This window comes from Xenia sp. Carnegie-2017, unplaced genomic scaffold (genome assembly GCF_021976095.1).
Source record: "Xenia sp. Carnegie-2017 unplaced genomic scaffold, XeniaSp_v1 HiC_scaffold_2, whole genome shotgun sequence".
Classification (NCBI taxonomy): Eukaryota; Metazoa; Cnidaria; class Anthozoa; order Malacalcyonacea; family Xeniidae; genus Xenia; species Xenia sp. Carnegie-2017.
Genome location: NW_025813482.1, coordinates 9,126,096 through 9,141,548, shown reverse-complemented (window position 1 = coordinate 9,141,548; position 15,453 = coordinate 9,126,096). Strand labels below are relative to the sequence as shown.

Here is a 15,453-nt window from a genome sequence, read left to right as displayed (position 1 = left end):
AGTTTTACGAAACATAGAATCGTGGACATTATGTGGTGCTGCATATGTTTCTTGAACTAGCGCAATAAGGAGTTTGATGATGACAAATCATAGATTAATGTTAAAAATAGTGCAACCTTGGACTATTTTCAACTGCATCATGCATTTTATAACGTATTTTTTATATTAATAATAAACAGTTTCACGTACTGAATCATTCCTAAGTAGTTATGTATTTGTATGCTAATGACACTGTCATCAATTGCTATTATAGCCACTATCTCTATATTGAGATTATAGTAGAATGTCGAACGAAAATCTCTAGAAAGACGAAATGCTAGATGATGAAATGTAAATATCAGTAATTGTCATATGATTGCAAGTATGAAGCTGATGAGTTTTTGGATTAAAACATAAAAAGTGTCACAAGTTTTAAATATGTCAGTGTTTTAATGATCTCGCAAGATCTAAACAAAGGATGAACATATGTACGTAGACATGTTTTCTTTAGCAAAGACAATAAATCAAAGATTAACACTTTAATTTACATATTTACATCCTTTAAAGCACAAATATGGTGTTATAATGTCGCAGTTCTTGCTTTTTTGAGATGCAAAAAACTGAAGCTGCAAAGATCTAAGTGTAGCGCAATGTTTGTAGATTTTAGGCAAACAATACATACGTTTACCTAAAATCCACAAACATGGCGCTCCACTTCGACCAGTTGTAGCCATGATTAAAGATCAAATTCTGTAAACCGTTCTATTTCTCGTCTTCAAAAGTATTCACAAGCAGCGCTAAACTCGATACAACATTAGAAAAGAATAGACTTGTCTCCATGTACGTATATGTGTCAACTGAGATGAATTATTTAACTGTAATCTTCAAACAAAGAAAACTACTTTTAAACATAAATGTATGTACGTAGTTAATGTATATTTTGAATTGAATAAAATTTTTCTTTCATACTGTTTCTTTTTTATTAAATTTCAACGTAGCATTTATATTTCAATTTATTGTCAACTGTTTTATAAACGTCGTATCATGAAAGTTTTTACCCACTTTTATAAAAGTAGGTACGCATTGCGTACACCAGGGTTGCTTGTCAAATACGCATATGGCAAATAGCCACAAAATGACGCAGATTAATAAACATAGTTGATTGTGATATGGGCTCAATGTTCAGTGAAATGAGCATTCATTGAGCATAAATCTTTCTAATCCTCTTTCCAACCTTCTTTCTAACTTCTAACCCCCAAAACCACGCAATGAAAGTTTGCTGATTAAATGTATTATTGGTTATTACTACTATACTAATAACGGTTTTTATCTTTTTCTTTTTAGAGAAATCCTACAACGACATTACCAGAATAATGGTATAAAAACACATTGACTTCTTGCATGCTTGAATTAATCGCTTGGAGTGCAATCAATTTCAAATGCTAATGATTAGCTAATGATAATTGTTTGCGTTGAAGATGTTTACAAACTTTTAGATTACCTAACATAATCAAAGATCATTATAAAGTCGTACATGTTGACCATACTAAATCATTATAAAGTTGTACATGTTGACCATACTAAATCATTATAAAGTTGTACATGTTGACCATACTAAATCATTATAAAGTTGTACATGTTGACCATGCTAAATCATTATAAAGTTGTACATGTTGACCATACTAAATCATTATAAAGTCGTACATGTTGACCATACTAAATCAAATAGTCAAAAATCAAAATAAAATCGTGCATGTTTAACAATACTTAAATTTTACGCTTTTTTGTCGTCGTTTCATATTTTATTATTCATTGCAAAATTCAAAATTCTGAACTCAGTACTTGCCACAGTTTGCAGAGGTGTATTCTGTGCATTTGCTGTTTGATGTCATTTCTTTGTAACCTGGAACCTTGTCTAAACCAGAACCTAGAAAAAGATTTTTCTTACTTCTTTACATACAAAAAAAATGCTGTTAAAATGTCATATGTACGCAAGATAACATATAGCAAGACACAGCACTTTTCATGTTCTTGACATACTTTCTTATGAAGCAAATAATGCATTCCTTTACATATGTAACAATTATTAATCAAACTGCATTTCTAAACTAATACACTCAAAATATTAATCAAATTGCATTTCTAAACTAATACACTCATGCAGTTTTGGCAAATGCAATAACATTTTATACACTTGATTAAATAAAAAAAAGTCACAACATGAGAGTGTTATAAGGGAGTATTACATCAAGCAAACACATCATTAGTAATGTAGCACATGTGAAACATAATTAAAGTTCATTGCTAGTTGGTTATAAAGATGAAATATGCAATACGCATGCATACAATAATATTTTTTTAAAGCAGCATTTGTACCTGTAATAAGATTGTGAAGGTTGCAGTAGTTTGTACCATAATCTAAGACAGCATACCAAGTCTCTGAAGACGACATACCCTAATGATATATTATTCATACTTTACATATAAACCATATAAATTATTTGTACATATTTGCTAAGTATGACTAAAGTTGGAAATGAGACTTCATTGTTACTTTTGACCAGAACAACTTTGCAGAAAACAGTTTCGTTAAATGTTAAGTGTTTTAACTTGAAAATTGAAAATTAATTGTGAACTGAATTTAGTTTGTAAAATGTTGGAAACTAAAAACTAAAATGGAGTTTTATGAAGTATGTATACAGTAAATAATAAACATAAAGAGATTGAATTTTACATAGGAAATTACACAAACTTTGCACAAGAACTATTTTTGATAAAGACAATTTCAAAGCATTCATGCCAAATAATTTCATCAACGTAGCTTTAACAAAGATAATAAAATAAAAGATATCATGCTTATAAATAAGAGTCAAATATGTATATTACCTTTACATCACAATTGTTTGATGATTCCGTAAAACCAGTGAATTTTAAGTCATCCACATAATGTTTCTTTGGAGTGGTATGTGTTGCTTTAATGTTTGTAGAACTATATGAGATCAGCTATAAGAAAGCAGAAGAAAGATTAACATAAATTAAATTACTCCAAGATAAATTATCATGACTCTCAGAACTAACTTATACACAAGTTTTAAACAGTATAACAAAGCACATCATATGTACCATCATTTCACAGGCAATGTACATCACATGTACTATCATTTCACAGGCAATGTGCATCATATGTACCATCATTTCACAGGCAATGTACATCATATGTACCATCATTTCACAGGCAATGTGCATCATATGTACCATCATTTCACAGGCAATGTACATCACATGTACCATCATTTCACAGGCAATGTACATCACATGTACCATCATTTCACAGGCAATGTACATCATATGTACCATCATTTCACAGGCAATGTGCATCATATGTACCATCATTTCACAGGCAATTATATATTTTAGTGTTTCCCTGTGAATTTTTAAAGAGATAAACAACGCTAATGATCTGAAATTTACATAGCATGACCAAAATTGCCGGCTATCTACGTATGCCAGTGTATCATTTTGGCAAGTAGATTATGTACGTACCATAGCTATAAAAATCATTCAATTATGTCATTTGAGTAAAGTATCTAACTATCAAGGTGCAAAGCCATTTTACCTTATAACCACATTTCTCACTTTCCCCACAGATTTCAAAACCACTCCATTTCTTTATTTGATCCACAATCTTTGTGTTCACAGTTGAGCAGTTTATTCCAAATGTCCTGAATAAAGTAATAGCATATTCATGATTTTGGCAACCCTTGACAATATAACTTATTGGTTTCTACTTTTTCTGACATGGATACTGGGTTACCATTAAACATGATGCTTAAAGATAAAATGGCAATTGGCAACAAGACCTTCAAATCCACAAAAACCTGTTCAAATGTTTCAACAGGGTTCACAAAGGTCATAAAAGTGTACAATTACTTATAGACTTTTCATCAAATGTCTATTTTTTAAAATATTTCTTTGTAAGTTCGAAATAGTCAATCAAATTATGTTTCCGTATTTTTTAATTGTACATCAAAGGTCAAAATTTCTAATTTTCCAATAAATACTTGAATTCGAACATTCAATGTAATAAGCGATGTGTAATATTGATTTTCATTTGAGAGAAATCAATAAATACTAGTTTTTTGAATCATTAACCAGCAAAAATAACACTTAATAAAGTTTTGGTCATCCAATTTCAAATACGAACACGAAATACGCACCATCGAATATGCCATGCAAGAATTGCATAACAATCACATGTTTTTATTCTAGAAAACTACATTTAAAGTAATAATTTAAACTTTGAGAAAGCTATCAAAACTAATACTCTGCATGCTATACATGTAATAAATACGTGATAAGAAATTGGATGGACTAGCGTTACTCATATACTAACCAATCAATTTCACATGAAGCGTGAAGTGGGTAAAGAAAACCTTTCGTTGGTTGGTTTAACATGAACGAAAGAACAACAGCGATCAGGAAATACGATTTCATCTTAACGACAGACAATATTGTTCAAAAAAGAAACCTTCTGTTTTAAAAATTGTGCAGAATTTGCATGGAGATACGAATTTGTTATCCCGTCTGTTCAGTGTTCACCACTGTATGAATCTGAAACGTGAAACAAATATAACATAACATAACAATCACGTGAACTAACCATTGAAAATAAACAACTTACCATTACTCGGCCTAGTCCTTTTGAGATATTCTCTATTTTTACAAAAACGATATGGAGAGGTATAATTTGAGAGCTCCTCCCCCCAATAAAACAAGACAAAGTTTTCTATCAACTTTAAAGAGCTGGTTTTGGTCGTACCAAGCTAATACCGTCGACATTTACACCATTGCTGCAAACACAAGCCAGGAAATGCAAAAACAATAGAACGTAAAGAACGCAAACGCCGTCAAGAGACTGAAAGCATTGGGAAGCAGCCATTAAATTAACAAATTTTAACAGGGTCACATTTTAACATTCTAATTTCTTTCCGCAATAAGTTTTAGTTGGTTTTCTTAATTATTGTTCTACTTTTGTTAAACCACATGACACCAGTGTAACACCATTCATTTGCAGTTCATTTGCTGTATTGCAGTCATTCACCTAATTTTTTGCTTTAAAGTATTCTATTTCAGCAATAAAATTAAAATTATTTTTATTTTCATCCTAAGAATTGCTTCTTTTTCAGAGCAAATCGGAGAAACTTTCGCCAAAATCAAACAACAAAAGCATTAATGCCATTATAAGAATATATTGTTAATTGTAATTCTTCTTTCTAAAGAAATTTTTTTATTTACAAGGACACATTTCTGATTAACAAGGACACAAAGTGTGTAAAATCACACGTAGATATTTTACTTAAGGCCTGCAACTTTGCTTTGACTACAGAGCCAATAACTAGTAAGGGGCCATTGATTGCAGGGGAAAAGACCCGGTTACCGGAACAGTTACACTTAGTTCCTCAGTCATGCAGTTACTTCAGTGCAAGATTTAAATACGCGCAGTAATTTATAAGGTTACCATTAAAACTAACGATTACTTGTAAGTTAAGTGATGACATTTCTCAGTTATAAACTAAACAACACAATAAGTCACAAGAGTGGAATACATATTTAACAAAATGTAGTATATCTTGATATATCTAGGAAAATTGAACAAAAGACTACAAAAGCTTTATTCAGTCTGATCTTTTATAAAACGCGAAAAAATTATTGAAGCAGAGCAGGAGACTGGGAATGATGCACTGACTCTACAACGAAAAACAATGACGAAGAAACAATTAATGCTGTGTTTTTTACACCAACCTTTAGCATGTTCTAATATAAATGTGTGGAAAGGCATGAGCTCTAACCAAATATCAATTTGTCATTTTCTAATAAAAGAGGAGAGAAGGGGATGTTGGATCTTGCTTCTACACAGCGTGTAGTGGTATTTTTTACATTGTGTTAAATTAAAAACCATAAATGAGCTTGTTAACATGAAAAATGACTTTTTTCGTTGTTTTTGTCATGAACAGACAACAAACAAGCAATGACTTTCAAAAAAAAATCCAATTCAATTTACCTGCCCAATCTACAAGATCTAGGTCATGACCACCGTTACCTGATATAAAACACGAAAAAGGTTTAAGTATATTTGTTAAAGATATAGTTCAATGACCTACTTCAATTAACTATGAATATATACTAACCAGTGTTTTGCTGTTCGTGTTTCAGTAGCATTATATCCACCAAAACTTCTTGGAGGAGATTGTCCAAAACTGACACTAGTAAACAAACGTAATAAGATTTAAAAATACTTCATTTAGCTGTGACTAAAACGAGAAACTGTAAAGTATGAACACTAAAACACAAGTATGCAGCTAAAAAAAATGAGAAATAAGGCAAAATTCTCCTATAAATTAAACACGCGAACATAAATATTGAAACAATGCTTAATTAAACAAAACTATAATAAACGTTTTGATTCATATGAAATCGTTGAAATTAATTTACCTGAAGTATCTCTAAATAAAGGATTTTGCAAAACTTCCAGAGCAGTCGGTCTGTTTTCATGTTGTATCATGTCCTGGAGAAGTTTTTTCATTTGACTATTGCAGTTTTCTGGAAGCTGTGGAAGTTCACCTTTCCCAACCTGCAATAATAAGTTATTTTTCAATATCTTAGAAAAAAATCTAAACCTAGACCGCAGCACATATCGTAAAATCTTATCACATATTACGACGTTATAAGTTTATCGTTCGAATAGGGATGATTTATATATAAGCTCAAGAATTGAGATTGGTTTTGAATGCTTAAAAATAACAATAGTTATTTTAAATAAGGTCCAGTTAAAACGTCAAACTTCACATGAACCGATCCTAATTAAGGTACTTATAAGTAGGCTCATGTGAAGTTGAACGTTTCAACTATGTATAGGCCTGGTTTTTCGACCTTGACTACAAAAAAAAAAAATAAAAAAAAAACAAGCAGTATTTTGGAGAAGTGAAATTGTATGCCTCAAAGAGTGGATTTTCAGGTAAAACTCTGCTAGAAAGCTTTTGTGTGTAAACAGTAAAACAGAAGAAAGTTGAGCATTAGATATTTTATCATATGTCTTACGTACGTAAAATTAAACACAACTTTTGGACTGAAGAAGCAAGACATCTTGAGATTGCAGAATGATTTGCAGAATGAGTTGCAGAGACAGAATGACTGAGGATGACTTTGACATTCTGTCTGAGAATGACTTTGAAATAAAGTCGAAAATTTACAGTTCACTTCTCGTCTTGTTTTGATTCATATTTTGCAATCTCAAGATGTCTTGCTTCTTCGGAATTTGTTTTATATTATATATTTCTTTAAATTGTCGGCTGGTCATGGTTTTTGGACTGATGTACAGTAAATGATTATCAATAGCAGTTGTAAAATTTCGATACTACCTCGAGCAATTCTTATAATTTTTAAAAAATAAACGATTAAACAAACTAGGAGAACACGTAAGAATATAAAATCATACTCACGATAATAATTGACAACAAACCGTAAAAATAATTTGCTCTTTACGCATTTCATTCCATGGGGGGTAACCAACAAACAGGTGTATTACTACACAGGCCAGTGCATAAACATCTCCACTACAAGTGATTGGACCACCACAGAACAATTCCCAGGCCATGTTATTTACTGTACCACGACAACAAACGTTAGAAGTTTGCTGGTTCAGATTTACCGATAGACCAAAATCACCCAGTTTAATTCTATCTTGACTGATGAAAATATTTTCAGCTAAAATTGTAAGAACATGTTAATGTTTGCCAATGAAAGATTATTATTGGGTAATTATTAAACTGATAAGACTACACGTCACACGAACGTCGCGCGAGATTGATCGATAATGCGAGACAAATTGTTAAAGTCATCAAGTTATTCATGAGAAGAATACGAATATTATTTCACATTTATTAAGAAAAACCTGTAGGCTGCTATGGGCTGACATACACGTATGCAAACAATTCATAACATGAAACAAAACACGCGAACAAAATTGATAAAGATGAATGCAATTTACCTTTTACATCAGCGTGCACAAATCCTTGCTTGTGCATATGATGGAGGGCATGCAAAACAGGTTTGATGAGAGCAAGAACTTTTCTTTGATTAAGTTCTAAGGCGACTCCGTTCAAAGCAACATACTTTAAAGTGTCTAGAGATTTAGAAGAATAACTTAATTAATTCAAGGTAAAAATTTACAACTTTTATTTGTGGTAGGGGTAATCTACCTAGCTACATTGTACGTCTGACGATATTTTTTCAGAAAAATAGTAATTCAAATCGACGGAAAAAATAAAGTAAACTGTACTTTATTGTCACTGTCTCGACAAATCCACAGTCACAACACACGTAGCTTTATGCTTAACTGATATATAGTTTTATAACTGATATAAAAGCAAATATAACATTCTGATAACACAAAAAGGATTCAGACAATCTCATGTTACCATTGGCAGCCCAGAAATCTGTTTTGTTTAGACCTTTAAAACCATACAAACATGGAACTCACGCGAGATGACGCGCGTGATAAACATTGGTCATGAATCAAAGAATATGTTTACTATTTAAATCGATTGCATGCATATAAAGCCTAAACGAAACAGATTTCTGGGCTGACTATGATGTTACATCAAAACAGCTGAACAAACAACAATATTGGACTTCTCATAAATATTCAATTGTACATTACAGACTGAAAAATTACCGTTCATAAGCTCCATAAAAACATAAGCATATTCTTTGTAAGTATAGGCCCCAAGAAGAGTTACAATAAAGTCAGGCTTTGAAGGTGATAAAAGTTTTGCCCAAATGCTCAACTCATTTATCTCAAATTTTTTTACCGGTATCTAAAAGAATGTGGAAAGAGCTGGTTACATGTGCTGACTACATTATACATACGTAACAAGTTCCCAATAATACATTAGTTTCCTTAAGCATCTCTACAATGAACATCCAACTCCCACAATTCCAAAGTAAAATTAACAAATTTATTTAGCAATATGACAAAACAAATAACATAATCAAACACAAAATTATAAAAAAATAAAGGTAATATTCATACCTTCTTCAATGCATATGATCTCTTTGAAGACTTGTCAATAATTTTATGCACTTCTCCAAATCCACCTCCACCAATGTCACCAAAGATATCAAAGTCTGTGCCTTCTTTATAAAAGCCATTCTTTCTAAAACATTCCTGGAAACAAATAAAAGACATTAATTAATAAGTGAAAAAACTAATAGTTTGGAACAAAATAAATATATAGTGGCAAAAATGCATCCCTAACGTGAGTGAATAACTGTCCTGTCTTCTTCATACATACACTTCCTTTTACTTCAATCATAATTTGGAAATTAAATTTCTGTATTTCAAAATTCAAAGACTTACATTCATAGGATGCAATATTTTCGCTGCTCCATCTTCATTCATTCTTGGAGCATCATGACTGTATTGGCCACTTGTAAAAACTGCATCCTAAAGATTGAAATTTAAATAAATTATAATAAGTGCACAGGACAAATGACTATCATAGCCCTGTTAACTTGAAAACAATAACTTACCTATGCATTGTCAACAATCATCATGGAAAATATGCTTTTTAAAGTTTTATGTACCATATAAGCTTAGGCTGAGACTCAGTTCTAATAAAATATTTTTATCTTCTCTAAATTTGCACACAATTATAAACAGAATTCTATACATTGTCTTATATCATTTAATAGGATTTAAAACAAACATAACTTTCTTTTTGTTTTTTTTTAATTAAAATTGATCTAATGTCAACTTAATCATTCAAAAATGAATAAATTTACCAACTTACTTGCATGAAAATAGAAATATTCTGAGATGGATTGGCCTCATGAGGTAAATGGCTTTCCAGAGGTAAATGATCTTCCTTGTGGGAATGGCTTTCCTGAGATTGTTTGTCATTCTTATGAGAATAACTTTCCTGAGGTAGTTGGTTTTCCTTATGAGAATGGCTTTCCTGAGGAAAATGGTTTTCCTTATGAGAATGGCTTTCCTGAGGAAAATGGTTTTCCTTATGAGAATGACTTTCCTGAGAATAATGATCTTCCTTATGTGAATGGGTTTCCTGAGGAGGAGAAGTTTCCCAGGGCAGACCATTAGCAGCATTGACTACACCTTGATGTCCATCAGTTTCTACTGCATTAATCTTACCACAAACAACATAAATGCTGTTGCTTTGGTTTTTGCCAGTTTTGTCTAAAAAAAATTGTATATATTGCATATGTTACTACGTCTATTTACCAACAATAAATGATGATTTAATTTAAAACAGTTGGAGAAATATTATTTTTTAAAGTTTTAAATTCCTTACGAAGATATGCAAAGGTATTTGATAAAAGATCAAACTTGTTTAAATCTCAAAAGTATACAGTATACATAAATTTCACAACAACAATAAACACTTGCATTAAAAATTAAAATGTATAGGTACCTATCACACCTTTATAGAAAGGTTCAGGAGACTCAACATAATGTCCTCCAATTATCCTTGATGATCCATAAGGTGGGTCATTCTGACCACCACCACCCTGCTCTTGATTATTTGTGAATGCAGGTTTCTTTGAAGTTATGGAAAACAATGGTGTTGTTGCACTTGGTTGTTTTGACTCTGTTTGAGAGGTTTGTTCTGTCTTTCCTGAACCATTTCCACCTGCAAATTCCTGTAAAATGGGTCTATTTCTTTCCAATGCTTTATTGACATCAAAAAATTCTTTTGACTTTTCATTGAAATTGCAATTCTCAACAGCAACCTTGGTACCATGATCATAGATATCTTTCTTTAAAGGATGATTGTCCCAACTACATAGTTGTAATTAAAGGACGAATATATATATTTAACATTTTATTTCTTTAATACAAATGAGAAGAATTTATTAAGTTTTAAAAAACTTTAAAAATGTCTTGTATCATTTGGTAAATATGTACCTTGAATTCTTATATCAAAGAACTCTTTCTATATGAAAATTAAATTTATAATGACAAAGATACTCACACAAGATATATTTTGACACAGAGAAGTATGTAACTAATGTATCTAATACATAGCTCATACATTTTACAGATTTTGGTTGGTAAGGCCTGCAAAAAAAATGGCACTCTAGTGCCAAAAACAAAATCATTAATCAAAATTGAAATGATATGATTGAGTGAAAATGGGAGTTTAATATAAATTCTAATGTCAAGCAAATCGCTAAATGTCAATATTAAACCATGTAATGTAATCAAGTTCGGTACAATACATCTTCGCCTTCGGGATTTGAGAATAAATGTAGCATACCTTATGCCAGTTATCTGCCTTTTTTGCTTCTTAAAATTACTTTTTTCGTTCCCTAAATGGGAGGAGTAAGCATGGTGAAGATATCCTTTTTGTATAACAAAATATTTTGATAAAGACCATCGCAGTGTATGGGACCTTCCCCAGTACAAAGCAATTCAAACTATTGAAACTAAATCTAAAAATGTACTTACCAGCAATAACATCACTGATTTTTGATTTAGAAGATAAATTTTGTCGTGAAAGATATCTGGGATCTTTGTAGTTAGGTAATGGAGAAGGTGCCATAATTCTAATGCTTGCTTCGAACTCCAACTCTTCCAAACTGTTGTCAAACTTGTCAGTGGTCAGTGGTCATGTGAACAATTTTGTTAATGACGTAACAGCTGCACTGAACCCTGACCAGTCTGACCTTGACGCTTGACCATTGCGCCTGACGGAGTTACAAACCCAGAGATACAGAATCAATACATTTTTAAGGGCAATTTTTAGTTTGCACGAGTTTACAAGAATTACGAGTAAATAAATGTTAACTGGGTGAATATGTAAATCAAGTTCGTTTAGTAATTCGTAAATATATGACTATATACTAGTACTAGTTTATAGGTCTCCAGACTCTCCAACTCATCAATACTTTTGGTATGAGTACGTCTTACCGTTTTCTTCACAAATGATCACATTTCTCAATTGGTATTGAGATCTGGTGTGAAATGGCTGATCGACAAAACAGCGGAATATCATATTTAATAGCGTCATTAAAGATGCCTGCCGATGAAAACATCAAAATGAAAATACTGTAAAATGTTCAACACAAGGACGACACAAGACGATGCCATAAAACTTCCCCAGATCTTGACTGATGACATGAATGAATTAAGACAATATAGTCGATATGTCTCTCTACATCATTTATAAAACTTGCGCCATTAGTTAGTTTTCAAATCAAAGAGTAAAACACTCCTCCACTTGGGAAAAGTCTTGCATAAGAGTTACTTCTTCACAAACAGTTTAGTACAAGGATGGCAACAATTATAACCATAACATTGTTTTCTTTATGTGTCCTTCGGTGTTGATGTACTGAATGTTCTAACAACAATACCTGATCAATTTTGGGTTAAAGATTCTAGCAATCTTCAGTTTTCAAATATTTTCTACCAAACAGTATTCTTCTTACTGTATGACTTCAGATGCTAAAATATCGCCAGCACTAACATTATCATGATCGTTCTGCTTGGACCTTATGTTATATCGGATTATTTTCCCATGGTTGCACATGTTACTTCATATAATTCATGAACAACTGAACATAATTTTGTTATGTGTTCTCCATCCTAGTCAATGGCATAGTATTTTTAGCAAACTTAATTATAGTTGTAGAATGATGCTCTCTCTAACCAAGCAATCAATTTTTTATGCCCTAGCAGTCAATTAACACTTTAGCTGCTCTGTATTCTCCTATTTTCTTGATTGATTAAGTACACCAATGCATTTAATCTTTCTCAGCGTCATGTAAACAAACAAATTTAGATACAACGTGAAATCATTGGATACAGTGCACTGCATGAACAAACCCCGAGCTGCGACAAATAATACACTGCAGCTTGATATGAAAGACTGCAAGCAGATTTAACATGTATATGTGGAAATAAACTCAAACTATGCGAAAATTATTGATAGGCTGGAGTGCTTCTTGTGCTGTTCGTTAATGTACCTATAAAGCCTTCATTTCATAAATAAATACTTGCAAAAATATAAGTATTTTAAACATCGCTGAAGCAAATGTTGAAACAAGAAGCTTGTTTATTACCACTTGCGTTGTGTTATCTTTGACGTCGGTAACCCGGTAGGGTTAGGATTTTTGAACACTGTTGTGATTGAAAGTTGTCAATATAGCCAACAGTTTGGCGAGTGAAACTTATTCAGCGAGTGCTCAACGAAACTTTTCCTAGGTGTAAATTTCCTTTTAATATCTCTGGGTAGTATGAGAGTAGTATTTCATATTATGTAAAATTTATCTGCTGCAATAATTTTCAAGTATCGTATTACAAAAATCACACGAGTTTGATTTTGTTGCTGTAACATTGCTAATAATCATGACCAGTCTAAATAGAAATGCAAAAACGATGTATTTCCGGATGATCATTGTAGCAAGTTTTGCTCTACAAATCAAAGGTAATTTATTACAAATATCAGTTGACCCAGAGAGTCAACGTCTGATCGACACTTTAGGACGAGAAGTTTTAATTCATGGAACAAATATTGTGATAAAGCACTTTCCGTGGCATCCAAATCCAGAAGGTTTTGGAAACGATATTTTTTCAGAACAAGACATGGCTCTTATTAAATCTCTTGGGTTAAATGGTGTACGGTTAGGTATGATGTGGCAAGGTTTGATGGCTGAAAGAGGAAAGTTTAACGAAACATACCTTAAAATAATGGAGGGTTTTGTTCAAAAAGCTGCAAAGTATGGCATTTATATTTTACTAGACATGCATCAAAACGTTATGTCTTCTCGCTTCTGCGGTGAAGGATTTCCAAATTGGGCCATTGATCCCGATATTGCAAAGAATTTTCCATATCCATTACACAAGCCATATAAACTAGATCCTTCTACAAACCTACCAACACCAGAAGATTGTGCTCGTTTCTCGTCATCAACATACTATCTTGCAAAAGCTGTAGGCAAGTCATTTCAAAACCTTTATATGAACGTTGACGGATTAAGAGATGAGTGGGCAAAATTTTGGGTGAAAACTGCACAAACGTTCAAATTTTATACCAATGTGTTGGGATATGAATTGATAAACGAACCATGGCCGGGTGATATTTACAAAAATCCTTTCTTGTTAGAACCAACAGTGGCCGACAAACAATACTTGTCTCCAGTTTACGATAACCTAGCGAAGGCAATACGAACGGTCGACAAAGATCATTGCATATTTTTCGAACCAGTCACTTGGGCGAATTTCGGTGCAGGTTTTGACCACGTCCCGGGGGGTGAAAATTATCAAAATAAAAGTGTTTTAAGTTATCATTTCTACGTTCCCCCGAATTTTGATGTTGATTTAGACTTCATGGAAAGAATGAAGGATATTGAGAAACTAAAATGTGGTGGAATGTTGACTGAGTTTGCCACACAACCTAAAGGATGCCCAAATTTAATGTTTAAAATAATGAATCGTGCAGACTACACATTTCAATCTTGGCTCGGTTGGGAATATTACAGTTCAAAACGCAGTACACCACTAAGTTCTACTGCACGCATCTACAATACAAGTCGTACTTATCCTCAGGCTGTTGCTGGTCATGTTATAGATCTTTCTTTTAACCATCAAAATAATCACTTTCATGTTCTTTATCAAATCACTGACACATGTCTCAGTAAAACAACTATTATTTATCTCAACGAAAAATTACATTATCCACATGGATATGACGTCACTATACAATCTACAGGATTAGTCATGTGGTTTTCTAAGGTTTCCAACTATATTGAAGTGGAACACAGTTACGAGTTGATACCTGGAGATAATGTTCTGGTACAAATAAAACCAAAAATTAAAGAACATGACAGAAATGTTTAAAGAGCCTATGAAAGAAACAAAAATTTTGCTATTTAAATAAAAGTTTCATTGAACAAATCTTTTAAAAGGAAAATGCACTTCCTAAAACAGTTTGTCCATATCTCTTTTTATACTCAAGACATCGAGGTTTTTTGTAATGTTCAATGACGTCACAATGCATAGCAAACATTGAAATTTAGATATATATTTGTTGATGTTACTTCAACCTTCGAGTTTTTTTATCATTGTGATATCATATATGTTCATCGCGTCTTAGTTGAGTAAATCGCTCCTCCTAACTAAAACTTTAAATATTGAGAATGAAAAGAGATGTACTTCAACTGCTTTAGACATCTTGTTGTTATCTGAAAAGCTCTTTTTCGATGAAAACATAATTTAGACGGTAATATTTTCATTTCACAGGAATTTTAATCGTAATGAGTTAATATATAACACTTGTGAAAAGTTTGTCACTAAACGATATTTATGAAAGATGACGTTTTGTCTTGATTGTATATTTCATGAAGTAAGTTTATAAAAAAGAATTAAATTAAAATGGTTAAATATAGTGTGAAATA

At 32.1% G+C, this 15,453-nt stretch overlaps 3 protein-coding genes across 5 annotated transcripts; 1 reads left to right on the top strand and 2 right to left on the bottom strand.

The window, feature by feature from the left end:
* Positions 1-1,408: 1,408 nt before the first annotated feature.
* LOC124440637 lies at positions 1,409-4,630 on the bottom strand. Its single transcript, XM_046991044.1, has 5 exons — positions 4,373-4,630; positions 3,596-3,701; positions 2,866-2,982; positions 2,356-2,434; positions 1,409-1,906 (listed from the first exon to the last, which is right to left on the bottom strand). The coding sequence occupies exons 1-5, from the start codon at positions 4,471-4,473 to the stop codon at positions 1,815-1,817; spliced, it is 495 nt and encodes a 164-aa protein (XP_046847000.1). The 5' UTR covers positions 4,474-4,630; the 3' UTR covers positions 1,409-1,814.
* A 590-nt stretch (positions 4,631-5,220) lies between these two features.
* LOC124440632 (serine/threonine-protein kinase PAK mbt-like) lies at positions 5,221-12,282 on the bottom strand. Of its 3 annotated transcripts, none has more exons than XM_046991037.1 (14): positions 11,507-12,280; positions 11,316-11,367; positions 11,031-11,135; positions 10,479-10,837; positions 9,831-10,234; positions 9,398-9,484; positions 9,071-9,205; positions 8,714-8,855; positions 8,027-8,161; positions 7,499-7,743; positions 6,472-6,610; positions 6,168-6,242; positions 6,041-6,079; positions 5,221-5,726 (listed from the first exon to the last, which is right to left on the bottom strand). In XM_046991037.1, the coding sequence occupies exons 1-14, from the start codon at positions 11,598-11,600 to the stop codon at positions 5,686-5,688; spliced, it is 2,052 nt and encodes a 683-aa protein (XP_046846993.1). In that variant the 5' UTR covers positions 11,601-12,280; the 3' UTR covers positions 5,221-5,685. The 3 variants fall into 3 exon arrangements, with proteins under 3 accessions (XP_046846993.1, XP_046846992.1, XP_046846994.1); XM_046991036.1 differs by having other exon boundaries at positions 10,470-10,837; positions 11,507-12,279; XM_046991038.1 differs by lacking the exon at positions 5,221-5,726 and adding an exon at positions 5,753-5,849 and having other exon boundaries at positions 10,470-10,837; positions 11,507-12,282.
* A 1,096-nt stretch (positions 12,283-13,378) lies between these two features.
* On the top strand, positions 13,379-15,451 carry LOC124440633 (endoglycoceramidase-like). The gene has a single exon (XM_046991039.1). The coding sequence runs from the start codon at positions 13,406-13,408 to the stop codon at positions 14,894-14,896; it is 1,491 nt and encodes a 496-aa protein (XP_046846995.1). The 5' UTR covers positions 13,379-13,405; the 3' UTR covers positions 14,897-15,451.
* Positions 15,452-15,453: the final 2 nt, after the last annotated feature.

Excerpts from the sequence above, each read along its gene's own strand:
- LOC124440633 (XM_046991039.1), top strand. The coding sequence starts at position 13,406 with ATGACCAGTCTAAATAGAAATGCAAAAACGATGTATTTCCGGATGATC.
- LOC124440637 (XM_046991044.1), bottom strand. The coding sequence starts at position 4,473 with ATGAAATCGTATTTCCTGATCGCTGTTGTTCTTTCGTTCATGTTAAAC. Across the intron at positions 3,702-4,372 it reads GCTTCATGTGAAATTGATTG|GACATTTGGAATAAACTGCT; the intron begins GTTAGTATATGA and ends TACTTTATTCAG. Across the intron at positions 2,435-2,865 it reads CAAACAATTGTGATGTAAAG|GGTATGTCGTCTTCAGAGAC; the intron begins GTAATATACATA and ends ATATATCATTAG.
- LOC124440632 (XM_046991036.1), bottom strand. The coding sequence starts at position 11,600 with ATGGCACCTTCTCCATTACCTAACTACAAAGATCCCAGATATCTTTCA. Across the intron at positions 10,235-10,469 it reads TTTCTATAAAGGTGTGATAG|ACAAAACTGGCAAAAACCAA; the intron begins GTACCTATACAT and ends AATTTTTTTTAG. Across the intron at positions 6,611-7,498 it reads AAGAGCAAATTATTTTTACG|GTTGGGAAAGGTGAACTTCC; the intron begins GTTTGTTGTCAA and ends TTATTATTGCAG.